Source organism: Chrysochloris asiatica, unplaced genomic scaffold, assembly GCF_000296735.1.
Source record: "Chrysochloris asiatica unplaced genomic scaffold, ChrAsi1.0 scaffold00059, whole genome shotgun sequence".
NCBI lineage: Eukaryota > Metazoa > Chordata > Mammalia > Afrosoricida > Chrysochloridae > Chrysochloris > Chrysochloris asiatica.
This window is the reverse complement of record NW_006408577.1, coordinates 15,318,006-15,338,744: the sequence shown is the minus strand read 5'-3', so window position 1 is coordinate 15,338,744 and position 20,739 is coordinate 15,318,006. Positions and strand designations below refer to the sequence as shown.

Genomic DNA, 20,739 nt, shown 5'->3' with positions numbered 1-20,739 from the left:
AAATCTTGGCATTTTTATTTTAGGATTTGGCACTACACAGGCTCTGATAGGATGGCAGTATGTTTGGGGGGAAAAAGGTGTAAAACGGCTGTCTAGAAGAACAAGACAAAAACACCTCCCACTAAAACAATGCAAATTATTCAGAAAAACATCAGTGACAAAGAGGATCTTCACCTTCATCATGAAATGCAACTGCAGTATTTCCCAACCAATCAGGAAAATACATGTTTTAAAATACACAGTCAGTTGTGTATCAATTTGCCTCTGCATGTGTTTTAAGTTCCATTTTGATGTACTGCTCTAAATTACTTATATGTGATACAAAGCAGTGTATTTGTGATGTTTTGCCAAGATGGTAGTAGTCAAAATGCACAGATAAGAATTACTACCACAGAATCCCCACTGTAAAGTTTTCATCTTGTCTAGACAGGTCTGGTAAAAAGAGGGAGAAATAAGATTCTTATGATTCAATAGTAACTGTTATCATGACTATTTGCCACTGTCATAACTGTAAAGGTAGAAGTTTTGTAGCAAAAACAGGGGAGCAGTTTATATTACAGTCCAGAAACAGAGGGCTCTAAGATCACTAAAAAAGAAGAGCACAAGCAGAATGTGGGATCCTATCCAGAGAAGCAGTGACACCAGAGATGAGGATTTTGGGAGACGGAGCAGCTGAGGACTCTAGACTCATGAAAAGAGAGGGACTGAGAGCTGGCAGCCAGGAGGCAGGCAGGCTGGTAGAATGTGCCTTTTGGTTATTTAAATGATTATATATTCCTGAGCATTTTTGTGTACATCCCACTCCCCCAAAAAACCAGAGGGAATGGAAACAAATACTGTTGAATGATGATGCACGGAGGAGATTGTAATCACTGCAATGAAACAATGGTGTAAAGCCGATGTTCTCCCATCACTTAGTTCACATTAAAAATTAAAATTACTACCATACTATACAAAATAGTAGTTTAAATAAGGAAGTTGCTCTACAAAATCAGTTACCCAAAGACCTGAATCACAATGTAAAATCACAACATGCTCTTTAAATTGATGTCATTCACCTATTGATTAATAAAGAGTATGTATAATAATTACTAATACTATTTTTCTGAGTAATACACATCAGATCTAAAATACTCATAACCTCATTTCACTTGAGCATGTTACTAATGGAACTGATAAAATTTCACTAAGCATCTCAAAGGGGAAAATATCGTTTCATCTTCTAAACATGAAAAAACAAAGTGTGGCAGTACTCAATTTGACTACATGCAAGTCACTAGAAAGACACAGGATTAAAACCTACACTGCTTCCTAAAAGGTGATGTTTGCAGAAAGTACTTTTCAGTGGAAACAACGAAACAATGTGTTGGCACAAGTACCTGAAGTTACCTATTATTTCTTACACATATGAATTTCATTATTTAGCAACAATACAATGTTGACTATTACTGTTGTGTTCACGTTGCTGCTAAGTGATGTCAAGTAGGTTCCAACTCATAGCAATCCTATATAGCATTTCCAAGGAGCGGCTGGTGAGTTTGAACTGACGTTGTAGCTTAACCTGCGCTCTCCTTCAGCGCTACACCAGGATTCCATTACTATTTTACTGAGGAACAATACTGTTTATCTTAACATTGTATTACATACAACCACAGTCAACATCACTGTTTTCCTTATCTAGATTTCCTTCTGTGGGGTTTTCTTACATAGAGACTGGATCTTATTTCCTACAAAACTACAAAGAACAAGTAAGTAGCACTCTATCAGATCTGTTCACAAACCAAATCAAACCAAGTTGTTACTGCTGTCTTGACATAGCTGTGGATCTGATGACATTTGAAAAACCAAAAATTAAAATTAAGTCCTCAGATACTTAAAACTGAAGCTAGTTGAAGCAGCCTTTTATTTTCTAACTTATAACTGTTAATAAGGAGCTCTGGTAGCACAGTGGTTACGAATCGGGCTGCGAACCACAAGGTCAACAGTTCAAAACTACCAGCTGTTCCACAGGTGAAGGTTTCTGCTCCCGTAAAGATTTACACCCTTGAAAACCCTGTACAGGGTCGCTTATCAGTCAGAACTGACTCCACGGCACACGGCCACCATAGCTGTTAATAAAGCAGCTCTGGTAGCACAGTGGTTACGAGTCAGGCTGCTAACCTCAAGGTCAGCAGTACAAAATTACCAGTGGTTCCATGGGAGAAAGGTGAGGCTTTCTGCTCCCATAAAGATTTACAGCCTCGGAAACCCTATGCAGAGTTGCCATGAGTCAGTACCGATTTCATGACACACCACCACCAGCACCAGTTGTTAATAAGAAATACACACAGAGGGAAAAAAAATACCAAAACGAATGGTTCATGTCACCTGTGAACTAAGAGCTGCAAGTTCTTCACTCTTAGCTTTCGCCTGCTGGAAGAGTGTCTGCACAGAATCCTGGAAATCTGGAAAACCATCCTACGGGTCAAAGAATAAGTCGTTTTTATGTAGAAATTTTAAATAAAAGCCATCATCATATTACCTAAAACTCAGAAAATAATGAAAACTACCATAATCCCACTATTCTAATCATCACATTATTTTAATTTATATTTCACTTTAGTCATTTATGGTATAAGTTATCTTATTTTCTACAGTTGTAACCTCAATAAAAACATACATGAAAAAGCAGAATAAAAAATTTAATTATGCATGTTGTTTTACACTGGTACACATGATCATTGATAACAATGACTAAATAACACTTCATCTAGCGGTTAATATAATTTAACCACGATCCTCACATTTGGAGTTTTGGTATGGTGCAATAGGATAAGCAATGGACTGCTAATCACAAGGTTGGTGGTTCAAACACACTAGCCTCTCCTCAGAAACCTATACAGGGTGGCTATAAGTTGAAAGTGACTCGACAGTACTTAACAACAACAACAATCCTTACATTGGATATTTAGATTCCTTTCCAATATTTGGTTGTGAAAAACACTGCAAAAGATTTTCAAGTAGGTATCATTTTCCATAGTACGGATTATTTAGCAGAATAGAGATTTCCTTAAGCAGAATACTACAAAGAAATAAACACTTTAATGCCTCTTGCTATGCAATGGAAAGGGTTTACTGGTTTATCAAACAATAAGTAATGTATGACAGACAGCTCCCTTGCCAGAGCTAGGTATTGTTATTTTCATAACTGTTCCCACTTTATCTATACTTTTATTGTTTTGATAGTCAAAAACCTTTAAATTTTACATATTGCTACTAGCTGCTATCACATTGGCTTCAACTCATGGCAACCTTGATGTACAACAAAACAAAGTTGTCCAGTCCTGCATCACCTACATGACCATTGATATGGCTCAAGTCCACTGTGGTGGTGGCTCCATATGGTAAGCACTGGGCTGTGACCCACACTTCAGAGCTTTGTGCCCACCGGCCACTCCGTGGGAAAAAGAGGAAGCTTTCTGCTCTCATGAAGATCTGAAGCCTCAGAAACCCTACACAGAATCATCCCGAGTCAGAACAGACTCGATGGCGCTAACAATAATTTGTTACCACTGCATTCTAGAGTGCCTTCCAACCTAGGAGGCTCATCTTCCAGTCCTACACCAGGCAATATTCTTTTGCTTTCTACTGGGTTTTCAATGGCTAATTTTCTAAAGAAGATCACCAAGCCTTTCTTTCTTAGTCTGGCTTGGTCTAGAAGCTCCGCTGAAACCTGTCCATCATGGGTGACTCTGCTGGTATGTGGAATACTGGTGGCATAGCTTACAGTATCATAGCAACATGCAAGTCACCACAGTATAAGAAACTCACCAACGGACAGTGGACATTTTATAATATAATCCTGGTGTGGTCCTGTAGGATAAGCACTGGACTACAAGGGTCGGTGGTTCACACTCCATAGCTGTTCCTCGGAAACCCTATATGCTGGGTTGCTATGAGTCAGAACTGACTTATAACACTTAACAACAATAGTAATATATGAGAGTTTGGTGGCTCTGCAGGATAAACACCAGACTAAACCACAAGCTCCACAATTAGAAGCCCACCAGCTGTTCCACCGGAGAAAGATGAAGCTTTCTGCTCCCACCAATATTTACTGCCTCAGAAACTCTATGCAGGTTAAGTGCTGACTCAAAGGCACTTACCAACAACAACGTAGTCATATATACTTATACTTTATTCTGTGATCTTTTTGAATTGTAATAAAGACATTCTCTGCTTTAGAGAGCTGATACATGTCTAGTCTAAAGGTTTAATTAAGCTCAAAAATCTATCCCCTAGTTTTTTCCAAAGTTTTTATTGTTTACTTTTGTTTCTTAAATTTCTCATCCATTTGGCATTTATTCTGATATATGTAATACAGTAAATAGCCAAACTAATTTTTCCTCAACATGCTATCCAATAATTCCAACTGGAATTTTTGGGAAAAATGTGTCCATGTTAACTAATGAACACTCCTTTATTGTACCCATGACAGGCAACAGAGGCTTTGGAATTAGAAAGATCTGTATTAATGCTCCAATTCCACCACTTACTAGTCATAATGACCATGGATGAAATCCAACTTTCTAAACTTTGGTCTCTTTATAAGAAAAATTAGGATCAGAATCTACTTATTAGGGTTGTTGTGAGGATCACATAAGAAAAGCAGTAAAGCTTTTAGCACATAACCCCCCAAAAAACCCACTGGCACTGTTATTGTTAAGTGCTATCGAGTGGATTCCAACTCATAACGGCCCTAAATAGGGTTTCCGAGGAGCAGCTGATAAATTTGAACCACCGACCTTTTGGTTCAAACTCTCCTTGCCATCCAGCACTTAACCCGCAGCGCCACACCAGGACTGGCAATGAGTCGATTCCCTATCATAGTGATCCTATAGGACACAATTCTCCACAGGGTTTCTCAGACTATAAATCTTTATGGGAGCATACAGATACATCTTTCTCCTGAGGTGCAGCTAATGGGTTTGGACCTTGTAATCTAGCACTCTAATGCTTCACCCACCACACGACCAGGGTTCTTTCTTTAACACATGTTGTTAAATGCTGTCAAGTCAGTTCTGGCTCATAGTGATCCTGTACAGGGTTTTCTGAGGAGCAGCTGGTGAGTTTGAACCACAGACCTTGCAGTTCAAACCAACCTTAAGGTTCAGTGCTCATCCTACAGCATCACACCCGGACTCCAGTGTCCTTTAGTGATAACTTATTTCACTCAGTATGATGTCTTCAAGCTCTATTCATATTATAGAATACATCACGACTTAATTTTTCCTACTGACTGAGTAGTGTTCTATTGTATGTATCATATTTTGTTTATCCATTCATCTAAAGCCATGAAATTCTCAGAAGAAAATGCAGGGACAACACTATCAGACATAGCTTTTAACAATAGATTATCAAACATATTATTAACAAAAGCACAAACAACTAAAGACAAAATAAATGAAACCTCATAAAAAAAATAGCTGTGCATCAAACAAGTTTACAAAAACAATGAAAAGACAAGCTAGGACTCAAAGAGTATCTTTGGAAAGCATACATCTGATAATCTAATAACGAAAATATATTTAAATTTCAACAACCTAGGAAAAAAGGACAAATCCAATCATAAAATGAGCAAAGGACTGGAACATAATTTCACCAAAGAGGATGTTCAAATGGTCAGTAAATGCATGAAAAGATGCTCAGTATCATGAATTAGTCATCAGAGATGCAAATTAAAACCACAAGGTGCCATTTCACTCCTGCTGGTCTAGTGCTGTGGGTTAATGTGCTGGACTGCAAAGTCGGTTTGAATCACAAGGTCAGTGGTTCAAACTCAACCAGATGCTCCTCAAAAACCCTATACAGGGTCGCTATGGGTGGGAATCGACTCGATGGCACTTCACAAAAAAACAAAAATGATGGCTAAGAAGTCCTGGTGTGAAGCTGTAGGATAAGCACTGGGTTGCCAACTGCAAGGCTGACGGTCCAAACCTGCCAGTCAGTCCTCAAAAGCTCTATACAGGTACACTAAGAGTTGGAACTGACTCAATAGCACCTAACAATCACAAAATGATGGCTAAGAGAGAGAAAAAAGAAAACCAAAGCTGGTAAAGATATTAGGATGTTATGGATAGGACACCATGGATTACAAGAAGAGTGGACTTCTGGTGTAGCGCTGTAGGATCAGCACTAAACTGCGAACCACAAGGTCAGCAGTTCAAATCCACCAGATGCTCCTCAAGACACCCTATATATATGTCATAATTGACTTGATGGCACTTAACAATAACAACACAAGCAGAATGAACAAATCTGTCTTGGAATGAAGTACGGCCAGAAAGCTCCATAGAAGCCAGGATGGTGAGACTTGGTCTCATGTACTTTGGGCATGTCTATCAAGAAGGACCAGTCTCTGGAGGACATCATGCTGGGTAAAGCAGTCAGTGAAAAAGATGGTGACTTTGAAAAAGACTGACTCAACGGCTGCAATAATGGGCTCAAACAGAACAACACTGTGAAGGGTGGTGCAGGACGGGACAGAGTTTTGTTCTTCTGTGCATACGGTTGCTGTAAGTCTAAACTGTCTCAACATCACATGACAACATTCTCTGCTGGTAAAAATTCAAAATGGCACAGTTAGAAGGGAAAACAATGTGGTGGCTCCTCAAATACTAAAAACAGAACTACCATATGAATCAGCAGTTCCACTCCTAGTTACATACCAAAAGACTTAAAAGCAGTGATGCAAAAAAGACTCTTGTACACCAATGTTCATCCCAGCACTACTCACAATAGTTAAAAGGTGGAAACGACCTACGTCCTGTATTTTTTACATATATTATCGCATGTAATTCCCACATCAGCTTTCCCTCCTTTACAGCTACAGACACTAACTTAAAGTCTATGCTCAATCCACAAAGCCTAGAGTTACCACCTTCATAAAATTCAAAACAATAGTATGAGCTAGTATGTTAACAAACTGCAGACATCTGAGAGAATACGAAGGGGCAGATAGGCACTGGACTGCTAACCACAAGGTCAGCAGATCAAACCCCACTTACCAGTCACTTTTGGAAACTATACAGTGTCGCTATGAGTTGGAACTAACTCAACAGCACGCAACAACAGACATTTAACACTGAAACTAGCAAGATTGTTGGAAAACTATTTTAGTGAAAAATAGGAATTTGAAAACATTTGCTTATCCATTCAACAAAGACGTATCGTTTGCAAAGTAGGTTCCATATGCTCTGCTCTATTCTGAGGAAACAATGCCAAACAAGGTAAGACACAGTTTCCGCCTTTTTAACAAATACAGTCTAGAAAGGGAAATGGACAAACAGACCCAGAAGCAGAAAGGCAGGCACTGAATCAGAGAAGGCTCCCAGAAGTGGTACATTCTGTAGCTGAGACTTGAGGGCCCAAAGTTCTCCAGGAAATAGGAACAGTTTGCATAAAGGCCCAAAGGCAAAAAGAAGCATTATCCAATCTAGAAACTGGGAAAAATAAAACTAAAATACAAAGAGCAAAAACTGAGAAAGACAGGGTGGTGAGACAAGTTAACTAGAGGGAAAGTTGGATTCTGTGAAACCCTGAAAGTTGTGTTGAGATTCTTAAGCTTTATCTTAAATACAAAGAAGAGACACATCATATTGCATTGTTGTTTGGTGCTGTTGTGTTGGTTCCGACCCACAGTGACCTTGTATAGAATTTCCAAGGAGCAGGTGGTGAGCTTGAACCGCCAACCTTGCAGTTCAAATGGCTTTGTAGCCCAGCGCATTAACTCACAGCGCCACATGTTGCATTAAGAAAGCCCAATCTGAATGTCCGGGAGAATGGACTAAGGAGTGCAAGGCTGATGGTGTGGAGGTTCCTTAGAAAGCTGTGGTGAAGAGAGAACGGTGACCTAGCCCTTGACAATGGTGATGAAGATAGAGATAAATACATGAATTCCTCAGCTATGGCCTAGACAACCATGATTTAGATAGTCACATGACTAGAATAGAGAACTCAGGACAAGGAAGTTAAAAGGGAAGGCAGAAAACTGACCAATTCAGTTGGGGACATGCTAAGCCTAATTTGTTGGTGAGGCACCTGTATAGGTAAATCCCAGAGGCAGATGCACTGAGTTTGGAGCTATGGACAAGGTCAGGTTGTAGATCAGGATTAGAGAGGCATGAGCTCATGGACAGGCCCTAAAGCTAAGACACTGAATGAGTTAAATGGGTTCTGTACAGAACCCCCAGGAACTCAGGTCTCCATATTCTTAGAAGTTTGTATGAGGAGAAATCATCTAGTATTCTCTTGTTAGAAACTGATCACAAGTAAGAAAGTTAACCTCATTATTTCAACACTGCAAGTTTTTATAGCATCTACTTTTATCTACCCAGTGACGGGAATCAATTCAAATAGTGCAAACAGTGTATCTTTAAAATATATAAATTGCTATACAAATACATGGTAGCATCACTGTCACAACGTTTTGACTATGAAAACAATGTAAAGCTGGAAGAGGGGGCTTTAATCCTACACATGGAGGTTTTGGGGAAGTTGGCATTACTCTATCATTAATAAAAAGAACTGAAAACATGTAATAAGTATTAAATAACAAAATTCAAGTCATCAACGATTTCTTTTGCAAGACGACCACAACTGGGTACATTAGTCATTCTGCTTTTCTCCCTGTTTCACAGTTTATTCTATATGGGAAAACTTCGGGATTGAGTAGCTATCACTTTGACATATTAAGAACTTTCAAGGCACTGAAAATACATGACTTAAATAAAAGTGAGACTATTCTCAAGAAATTGGTCTTTTTCACATTGTTTGGCACAGAACTTTGGTTTTATGTCTCTCGAGCTTTTTTCCCAGGCACCAGCTGTACAATGCTCTGGGCAATTTATCTTCATGTCATATTCTTGGCTGCTACCATTAATCAGATGGTCTCTGATAGCTTAGTGGTTACAAATCGGGCTGCTAACCTCAGAGTCAGCAGTTCGAAAGTACCAGGTGTTCCACGGGAGAAAGATGAGGCTTTCTGCTCCCGTGAAGATTTACAACCTCGGAAACCCTGAAGAGGGTCACTATGATTCAGAACTGACTCCATGGCACATAACAACAACAATAACCATTAATCAGACTTCTGGTGTGGCACTGTAAGATTAACACTGGACTATTAACTGCAAGGTCAGTGGTTCAAACCCACCAGTCACTCCTCAGAAACCCTATGCAGGCTTGCTATGAGTTGGTACTTACTTGACGGAACTTAACACCACCACCATTAACCACAGTGTTCCCTCACTGGTAAGACTGGGTCTGAGCACCCCCATTCCTCTTCCTCCTGTCTGCTAAATACTAGCAAGTAGCTTGAAAGTCATTGTTTAGCTGTCTCTAAAATGACTTCTTAGAGCAGATGTTCTCTGTCCCTCATGTAAATTTTCCTTTTTTCTACTCACACTTTCTATATGAATAGCAGAGTGTAATGCTTCTGTTTTTCTGATCCAGAGGGGAAGTCTAAATTTAATTAGACCAGCTTTCTATTTAACAAGCTTAGTATCAGTGTAGGTGGATACTCTGACCCTCTCTCCTGGCCCCTTCCTCACTCCCCTACCGCTACCCTACTGGAGCTGCTACCAGATGTTTCCTCTGAGTCTTTCTTCTTAAGCCCCAGTTCTCTTTCTGGTCTCTATTAACAAACTTCATTTCTCTCATCCAGTTATCTCTGATTGCTTTGCACTCCACGTCCACACAGGATCAGGAATGCTGCCACCTCCCATCTCTCTGCCTAGTCTACAGCAATTTTTGTGAAGGAACTGAAATTACAGAGGAGACGTGAACAGTAACAGTCCATTTAATCGGTCATCAACGCCTGTCCTGAGAGTGGTGGTTTTACACTGCCATTCACTCTTCAGTACCTTGCCTCCCTTCTAAGATATTAGTTATAATGCTGGATTTTCATTAGTTATGACAGGATTTTCCTCATGGAACTTATGTATTCTTAATGAAAAACAATGAAAATCAACCGAATCTACTTTTAACTTACGTTTTTTAAAAACTTCAGTTAGAGACAAGAGTGCCAGGGACTTTGGCTCCTGCTTTTTCATCACCTTTAACTAGCTGTCATGTCATCTTAAACACTTTTAGCCACAGCATGCTTGATGAAATAAATCTAATTTTTCCTGATTTACTCATGTATTTTCCCAATAGAGTACTCTTATTTATTCTAAACAACAGTATATCAAATGATAACCCCTTATATAGAAATACATTTTATAATTTATATTGTAGAATGTTCTGTTCAAACCTTACAATTGTTGACTGGGTAAATTTCCTTAGATTAGAAAATGACACATGCTACTGTTTCCCCTTCTTCAAAATGCTCTGTGTACATATTATGCCTCATACCATTGTAGGAGGAGGAAAGGTATAATCCCAATGGTTTTCACTCCCAAAGTGCTTTGTGAATACTCATTAAGATGGTACAGTTCTGAAGTTTAGGAGTCAGACCTAAATTTGAAACGCTGGCTCCATCACTTGATAGCAATGTGGCAACACTGGCAAGTTACTAAGCCATTCTGGGTGGCTTTCTTTTTCCTGGGCTACAAAATGAAGATCATCAGGATTCCACACAATGGTAGATGAGAAGGTTTGTGATCATTTCCAATGCTTAGCAGGAGCACAGCAGTTCAAAACTACCGGCTATTCCATGGGAGAAACATGAGGCTTTTTGCTCTTATAAAGACTTACAGCCTTGGAAACCCTATACAGAGTTGCTGTGAGTCATGCAAGGACTGACTCCACAGCACATAACCACCAACCAATCTAGCAGACACACAACAGATGCAATAAAAAGCTGAAGAACAAGTCCACAAGGTCAGAATCTGACCTTGAACATATCACTTGAATTAAGAAACTACCTCAAGAATAAAATATTTGCCCAGAGCTGTATTTAGAGTCTCTGGTGAAAAAGAAAAGTAAAAATCAACATAATCCATTTCAAGCTGTAAGTAGACTTATATGGGGGGTCATATACAATAGGTGGACAAGCTATTACCTAGCCTGGGCAGGAGAGTATATCCCAAACCTGAATTACTATCATATTGGTTTAGAAGGTGCTTTCCCCAGAGGTTTCATTCCAAAAGGCAGATTCCCCTAAGGCCTTCCCAAGCTAACAGGCTACGTTTGTCTCTAGTTCATCTCATATAGCCTAAGAAGTAAGGAAATACAGTTCAAACTCTGTGTTTAAATGTATAGCATGTCCTGTGAGGAGCAGTACTTAAGGACAGTAGATTATCCTGAGCATGTACTTGTACTAAGTATGTATGTGAACACTGACAACAATAAACAAACAAACAAAAAAGACCCAAATAAATAGCAACCTCCTTTAAAGAGGTACAACCTAATATGTTATAAGTTTTCCAAGGGGAAGAATCAGACAAGCATTTTAAAAGCTCATTTCACACAGACCTTTATGTACAGATTACAAAAATATAGCATTTAGCAGGAAGAAAATGTACTGAGTCTGAACAGAGCACTGGTTTTATTAGTGCCTCCTAAAGTGTAGTGGTTACAAATCGGGTTGTGAACCACAAGATCAGCAGTTCGAAACTACCAGCTGTTCCGCGGGAGAAAGATGAGACGTTCTGCTCCCGTAAAGATTTACAGCCTCAGAAACCCTGAACAGGGTCTCTATGAGTCAGAATCGACCCCATGGCACATAACAACAACAATGCAAAAGTATTTCTCTCTCCCTTACACGTCTAATTACTCAGATACCATTTCTAGTTTATCTACTGGACATTAGCATTTCTTTTTGATCATTGTAAAAATTATATTTCTGAGATGAAATAAAATCAGCAGCTTCTCATGTATGTTTATTGGATGTTGTCATGGATTTTGGAAAAGTAAAGATGAAAAGCAAAAAACTGCCTCATTAAATCTGTGATACTTTACAACATGTTAAACTTAAGCTTATTTTTACATTATTTTCTCTTAGGAGAAGATTATTAAACTCAGTACCTTAAAAGAGATTTTTTTAAAATAAAATATGCTTAGAAAATTATCACATTGTTTTGGTTGTATTTATAAGGTTAAGCATTAGGCTACTAACCAGAGACGTTATCATTATCAACCCATCAGCCTCTCTGCATGAGAAAAATGAGACAGTTTGCACCCTTAAGGATTCACAGCCTAGAAATAACATGGAGCAGTTCTACTCTCTCTAAAGGGTCACTATGAGTGGGAATTCACTGGAGAGCAACAGGTTTGGTGTTTGGGTTTATGTCAGTCATATGTTCTGGACAAACTGGTTTACTCACTGGTATCTAACAGTGTTTTCTTACCTCTGTGCATTTGCCCATCTTTATAATTCCACTCCTGTTTCATATCCTCACCTTCTGAAATCTTTTAAAACTCAGTTCAGATGATACTTCAATGGAGCCTTCCCTAATTTCTTTTTAAGCTAGAAATTTTCCCCATCCCCTGTGGCCACAAAATGTATTGATAATCACTGGAGATTGGAATGCAAAGGTTGGAAACAAAGAGGAAGGATCACTGGTTAGAAAATATGGCCTTGGTGATAGAAATGATGCTGGAGATCACATGACAGAATTTTGCAAGACCAATTATTTGTTCATTGCAAATACCTTTTTTAAATAACATAAAAATTCCAGATGGAATACATCAAAATAAAACTGACTTATATCTGTGAGAAGAGACGATGAAAAAGTTCTATATTGTCAGCTAAAGCAAAATCAGGGGCAAGCTGTGAAATGCACCATCAGTTGCTCATATGTAAATTCAGAGTGAAGCTGAAGAAAATTTTTAAAAGTCCATGACAGTCAAAATCTGACCTTGAACATATTCCACCTGAATTAAGAAATAATCTCAAGAACAGATTTGATGCATTAGATACTAATGACTGAAGACCAGAAGAGTTGTGTGATGACATCAAGAACATCATACAGGTAAAAAAAAAAAAGGTCATTAAGCTAAGAAGGAAGGTAAAGACCAAAAGGGATGTCAGAGACGACTCTCAAACTTTGCTCTCTAGAATAGAAATGCAAAAGCAAATGTAAGAAAAAAGTTGAACAGAAAAATTTCAAAGGGCAGCTTGAGGAGACAAAGTCATGAGGAGACAAAGTCAAGTTTTATAATGAAATATGCAAAGACCTGGAGTTAGAAAACCAAAAGGAAAGAACATACTCGGCATTTCTCAGGCTGAAAGAACTGAAGAAAAAATTCAAACCTTGACTTGCAACACTGAAGGATTCTCTGGGTAAAATTCTGAATGGCACAGAAAGCATCAAAAGAAGATAGAAAGAATACACAGAGTCATTGTACCAAAAAGAAGTGGTTGATGTTCAACCATTTCAAGAAGTAGCACATGATCAAGAGCCAATGGTACCGAAGGAAGAAGTGCAAAGTGCACTGAAGGCATTGGCAAAGAACTCCAGGAATTGATGGAATATAAATTGGAATCTTTCAACAAACTGATGCAGCACAGGAGGCACTCACTCATCTGCCAAGAAATTTGTAAGACAGCTACCTGGCCAGTGATTGGAAGAGATCCATATTTGTGTTTATTCCAAAGAACGGTGACCCAATGGAATGTGGAAACCGGACAAGATCATTAATATCACATGCAAGTAAAATTTTGCTGAAGCTATTGAAAAAACAGCTGCAACAATACATTGACAGAAAACTGCCAAAGGTTCAAGAGAGATGCAGACGAGGATGTGGAACAAGAGAGATGATTGTTGACGTCATAATCGTAACAAGGGCCAATGGATACCTAGCAGCTGATGACTCTTTGTGGCCCCTGGATAGGACATTTACCTTCTTTTGTTAAAAGTCCTCTCTAAAAGGTAAAAGTCCTCTAAGGGTACATGACTTCTTAGCAGCTGCTGTGCTGATCTGACTTTAATTCTATGATAAAGAGTCACTAATAATGCTAATTCTCGAGGGATCCTCTCTTATATGTTATCTTGTTAGATATAATAGTATAAAATCATTTCACCAAATAGACTGTCTTTCTGTGTGGCCTTTTAGGTACTTAAAACAGTTTGGATGATACTTGGGACAGCCATCTTAAACATGCATCCAATACCTGTTAACAGAGGTACTAAATAACAAGTACAAGTTCAACTTTTAAAAATGGTCTCCTTTTGGACAGAATCTTTTTCTTGGAGAACCACTGCTTTAAGACTAAAATTTTCAGTAGTCAAAGATGCTTCTTCACAGCCATTCATCATTTCATCCAACAGATCTTACTAAGTGGCAATTAGGTGCTTCAACTGAGTAAAAAGCAGTGAATAGACATACACCAGCCAGCCCTATTCTCATCTCATATGGCATATTGATAAGAAACTTAAAACAAATACATTCAGATAAGTGGTAAGTTCTATGAAAACAAACAAAACAAAACCAGGAGCATAGGATTGAGTGTGATTTGGGGGCATGGTAGATCCTTCAGAAAGAGAGGTATGGACGTCAGGAAAATCCCACTTAACTTTCAGGCATGTGACAATTTAGAGAAAAATAACCTGAGGTAGAAAGAACACAGTGTATGCTGATGCACAAATGACTTGGCATGTTCTACAAACAGAAAGTTGGTCAGTGTAGCTGGAGTCAGAATGGGGAAGTATAGTAACAGATAAAGTCAGAGATGCAAGACGGAGTAGATCATGTAGAGTTTAGTTTAGATTTTATCCCAAGTACAATGGAAATTCTTTGGAATAATTTACAACCGAAAGGGAGGTATGTTTTGGAAAATGTAACTCTAGCTTTAGTATGGATAAAGCATTATTGCTATACGAACAGATACTGTGCAAGTATAATCTGAGAAGAAAATTTAGGGTATTCAAGCAATGCCTACTTGAAACTAACTAATGGGATGATTAAGAAAGTCCCAACCATCATCCTCTGCCTATGAGAAAAAATTCAACTCTGTTGTAGACTGGCCTGAAAAAAATATTCAATCCAAATTAAGAAACAGTAGTTCTGAAGCCCTCCTATACTTCTGAAAGCCTTAATTCCCCCTTACCACCTACACTCTCAAGTCAGGATAGCCCCAAGCATGATCCTCTAACAGAGGTAAAGTCTCTGTAATTTACAGCCACTGAATTGTCATCTCCCTAAGACAGAAACTCAACTGAATGTATCTGATGGATAACTAATGATGCATACAAGATTAAAGAAGGAATGATTTAACTAATGGAGAGTTTTAAGTTTGTATGAAATGCTTATTTACAAATCAACATTTGATATACTGACTTCATATAAACATAGTCATTATTATTTCAAAGAAGTTCCTTACCATCCTAGTTCAAATTCTGTGTTGTGTTGTTAACACAGAATTTAAGTCCCGAGTGGGTTCTGACTCATAGTGACCCTGTATAGGGTTTCCAAGAAGTGGCTGGTGAATCTGAACCACTTACCTTGCAATTCAAACCAATCTTGAGGTCATGTGCTTATCCTACGGTGCCACACCAGTACTACAGGTACTTCAAACTATCAAAATTCTGTAATTCACATTTTTTCACTAATTTATGGGTTCATCCTTTTTTCAGTCTGAACTACTAAGACCTCATTTTATTTTTTATTACCTTAAAATAGAAATAAGCATTGGTTAGCCCAATAAAATATAATACATAATCATACCTCCACTTTAATTCTCTTTGGGGATAATTCATCTCTTTCTCCACATTTTGACCTGAGGGGTGGAGGAAAGGGAAAGAAAAATTTGAGAATGTAACAAAATTTATTTGAAGACATCTCAATCTATAACCATCTATGAAAACATTTAACTCTGATGTCAGAAGCAAGAGATACAGTTATAATGAGCATTAAAACTATGAAAATTTTATCTTTTCATCATTTCCAAATTGGTAGAGTATGCAGACACAAATCGGGCTGTGAACCTTAAGGTCAGCGGTTCGAAACTACCAGCCGCTCCGCGGGAGAAAGACTGAGGCTTCTACTCCTGTAAAGATATACACCCTCGGAAACCCTGTACAGGGTCGCTATGGGTCGGAACCGACTCGACGGCTCTTAACAACAACAACAACATGCAGACACAAAGAGAATACACATTTAAAGAAGTTCCAACCAAGGAATGCCTCACAAAAAGCCGTCACTAAGTGTTTAATGATTATCATTTGTACAAGAATAAAACTTAAAGAGGGTTGCATTCCATGAAATCCCTTTATGATTCAGTAGGAATGATTAATGACCATTTAACTTGAATGCTTAAGGCCATGTGATTTGTGTACATGAAACAATATCCTCTATCATGTGTAAGACACATGATTACTTCATGTACTGCTCTGAAAGGCTACTGCCAATTAAACTATGACACACCATCAATTCTAAGTTGTACCCCAATTTCAGAAATATTAAAAATGTACACCTCAAAAATCAATAAAATATGGTATTATAAGGTCATTTATTGTCATATTATTATCAACGACAAAAGAATGGAAGAGTTTAAGTATCTATCAATGACCTATACATACAAACTGGCTTTTGAATCAGTTTCAATTCAAACAATACGAAGGGGCTTCAAAAAGTCCATGAAAAATCCATTACCTCTTAATATCATTTTCCCATGAACTTTGTGAAGCACCCTTGTACAATATCATGCAGCAGTAAAATAGAATGAGGAAGACGTGTATAAACTTCATTATATGGATTCTAAGATTTGTTATATAATGTAAAAGCATAATATAAACACATAAAAATAGAAGTTAAAATTAAATGAAAGCAGAGGAATGGCTATTTCCTTATTAGCCTTATATACATACAACTTCTTAAATCATGCATTAATATTACTTTGATTTTTAAAAAATAATTTCAATAAAGTATCCAAGAACTAAATTTTGGATAATAAAGGAGAAAATGGAAAATCAATCAGTTCTTGATTACCCAACCTGTTCCCCATCTCCAAAAAAATAAAAATCTTATAAGGACTCCTACAATGTTGCTGCATATTCTTACCCTATTTATTTAGACTATACACTTTTACTTGTCAGTTTGCAAGGGGCTTCAGAGAAAGGTTGTTGAAAAATGGAATTTTTCCATGGGCTTTTTGAAAACCTCTCATTAAGTCCTTGAGGTAGGGCAGAAAATGAAGAAGCTGCTATGAGTTAGGGTAAATAACGCGAAAATCACTGGTTTTAAAATGTGACTCTCCATAGGAATCAACTCACATGCTAGTCAAAGTTCAGATTCCAGAGTTCCACTGCTAGAGACTGTAGTTCTTTAGGGCTAGAAGCACATTTATAACTTTTTAGAAAATACTCAGGACTATACTTAGGCAAGTGATCCTCTGCCTCTGCTCAGGGGAACAGTGCCAAGCACGTGGACGGTCACTGGAAACTTTCCTTGTGGAACACGATGAACAAAACCAAATGGTCTTGTACCTATAGTCAATGCTTAGGGCTTAAGTGAGGACGAGAAGTATAATAATAATATGGTGTTTACATTAAACTTTACAACATTATTCTTTAAATTTCAAACTAGTTTTCCTAATTCCACTTGTAATAACATTCTTTTAAACACTGGCCACAGAGTCATTTTGTATATCTAGTCAGACTGCAAACACCTTGTAAAAGGAAATACTTTGCTCCGTCAGAGTGGTCATTAAGTTCATGTGGATAAAAGGGTACAAATTTAAATCTATAATTGCCAACGGACAAATATCTCATCAGCATACCCTTACATGAAATACCTGAAGTGGGAGCAGAACATCTACAACCACTACCAGATGAATGCAACAGTCTATGGAACTATGACTTTCGAAAGAGGTTAAAAAAAAAAAAACAGAAGAGAAATCAAACAAAAAAAATTACATTGGCAATCATGTGAAAAGTCACCACCGTTTAATTTTATAATTTAGAGCTTTAAATCACACTTCTACTTTTTCAGAAAGTCTTGTATCTTATCAATGGATGGTGTTTTAAACACCATTTTTATCATGCAAGGCAAAAATATTGCCAAGTAGTTTAACACTTACTTGGTAGTTCTGTAAGTATATTTATAGGTGACTTCTCGTGAAATCTGTCTAGCCAGGGCAAAAAGTTCATCTCTTCTAGTCAACAGAGCATTATCCTTCACACAGAGTTGGGCAGCTGCTTCATTAACGGTGAGCTGGATAGCCAAAACACAGTTTTAAAAAAGTATAAACATTTTGATTTCATCAATATATAAAATGTTGAACTTATGAATAAAACAAAGTTGCATCATTATATAATGAAATAACACTTTATAAAAATCTGGATGACCTACATTCAAAATTATTCTTCATCCCAAATTTTAGAAGAAAATCACATCATCTACAAATCTCAGAACCCAAACTAATCAAAACAGTCATTTGGTTTTATTTCTAAGCTTTATCTATTTTTAGAGTTTTTGTGAACAATAAAGAAAAAATAAAAATAAGCAGAAAGAGTTCATTTCCTTGAATCTTACCAACACTGGTTACATCTGGTAAAAAATGTGACATATATTAAAATGCTATATCTTGTTATAATTTAATTCCTTTGATGATGAAACTGAAATGTTTCTTACGGTTTTGACTTATTTTGAAATCTGCTTGCTCACAGCATTGCCTGTTTTTGTTCTATTCATTGTTTCATCTTTTTATGGACTTCTAAGAATTTATCATATATTACAACCATTAACTCTTCTTCGTAATCCCCCTCCCAGTTTTTCATTAGCATTTTAATCTTATCGTTTTTGCCTCAGATGCCATGAATAAAAACACTTTTCCCATTCTTATATATATAAATGTTCTCCTATAATTTAATCTGGAGTCCTGGTGTGGTGAAGCACTGGTCTTCTAACCTCAAGGTCAGCAGTTCAACCCCACCAACTGTTCCTCAGAAGCCTTACAGACAGGATCACTATGAGTTGTAACTATCTTGATGGCACTTAACAACACAGTCTTTAGTGTATTAATTTCTCCTGTAAGTGCTTTTGAAAGGCACAACAGCATTGCAACTAAAAGCAAAGTGAATTTTGAAAAAATGACTTCCTAAAGAAACTAGAATTTCAGCACGCAATAACGACAATGACCTTGCAGACCTTTCTCAAGCTGCTTTTCCTTTAGCTGTTTCTTTTATGCACTCATACATCTCAATTACTAAAGAAAACAACTGCTAGTAAGATACTGAACTGACAACATTTTGGAGACACCAGCAATACACAACCACAGAAAATAACTTTTCAACACCAACTGAAAACAATGTTCTATAATACAATATCTATAATATCATTATATCAGAAAACAAGAAAAACAAACCTAGCCATGTCTTTTGTTCTTGAAAAGACAAAAGAAATGGCTCAAACCAGAGAGCCTTCTGGTGGAAAAACTGAGGCTGGAGTAACTAAAGCTCAGCCCATGTTGTAGTAAGCTGATTTCATGAAGCCTCTCCTTCAAGACTGTGTGTGTTCTGTCAGTGTTATTTGGATTTCATACCCCTAGTTGTTGTTAAGTGCCATCAAGTCAATTCCAACCCAGAGTGACCCTGTATAGGGTTTCCAAGGAGCAGCTGGTGAGCTTGAACTACCAACCTTGCAGTTCAAACGGCTTTGCAGCCTGGAGCATTAACCCACAGCGCCACACCAGGACTCCCTCTAGTAGCTAATCATTAAGAAATCATTAATTATTGCAACATATTTTAAAAGAAAAACATGACACATATGACCCCACCCTATGTTATGAACTCAACTTTCATTCAACCACCATGCTTGTTTTTAAAAATTAATTTAAAAATAATTTGTAAATGTACAAATAAAGTAACTAGATAGTCTCTCTTACTCATTTACTTGCTTCACTTTTCATGCCCCTAATATCAAAATTCCACTAATATCTACTCACAAAATATTCCTTAGTTTTTTTTCATTTCTAACTGGACTTAAAAATGGAAGTTATCCTCATTCTCAAGAACAGTTTACTGATGTGAAGAAACACTTTCTTTTTATAGGTAGTTAAAAGCATCAATTTTAACAATAAAATGATTGTGACTGTTGGTTAAGTATTGTTGGCATAAAACCAGTATGTGAATGCAATGCAATAGGGGAGGCTCAAAACACTATCAAGACTTTTCAGCACTAGGGAGGACCTGGTCCCAAGACAGGCCTTCCTCACAGGAAACAAAAAATGTTGGATAAAATGGGGTGTCAAGGGGGAGGAGGGGGTATTTAATTTCTTAAGTACATCAATAAGCTGGCAAGCATAAGGAGGACTGTTCAGGCCCAAACTAATGAAGACAGTATTTCAGAGCAAGAAGATGCTAAACTAGATGAAGCCTGTGCTTCAATCTTCACAGTTAGGTGATGTGGGAACAGAGCATGAGGGGAAACTCAGGGTATCAAAGGTGACTAGTCAGAGATCTAAGATCTCCCTTTATCAAAGGTGAAATCCTAATATAAGGACTTATATTAGCATTAGAAATCCATCTGGACTCCTAAGGAAATTAGAAATACATCTGGTCTCCTAAGGGAATGCAAATAAAATTAGCTGTCTTAAACCTTGATACTAAATAGGAGAAAAAGAAACATACTCTCTTGAGATTTCATAACCCCAAACCAACCCTCAACATGAATCTTCAGTCCCAATTCATATTAAGTGGGCTGGGATTTTAATTTCAGAGGGTCCCGGAGTAGTAGTATCTCCACATGCCTAGTAGAAGATAAAGCAAATTATCTCTAGGGGGATCCACTTTCTTTCCAAGCTTCCAAACATTCCCGCAG

At 37.6% G+C, this 20,739-nt stretch overlaps 1 protein-coding gene across 2 annotated transcripts in view; it reads right to left on the bottom strand.

The window, feature by feature from the left end:
* NAB1 (NGFI-A binding protein 1 (EGR1 binding protein 1)) overlaps nucleotides 1-20,739 on the bottom strand; it is a 48,102-nt gene that overhangs the window by 10,301 nt on the left and 17,062 nt on the right. For both annotated transcript variants that reach the window (XM_006864049.1, XM_006864050.1), the window contains 3 exons: nucleotides 17,999-18,132; nucleotides 15,646-15,697; nucleotides 2,368-2,457 (listed from right to left, as the gene is read on the bottom strand). In XM_006864049.1, coding sequence (XP_006864111.1) covers nucleotides 2,368-2,457; nucleotides 15,646-15,697; nucleotides 17,999-18,132 — 276 coding nt within the window. The remainder of the gene's footprint in view (nucleotides 1-2,367; nucleotides 2,458-15,645; nucleotides 15,698-17,998; nucleotides 18,133-20,739) is intronic.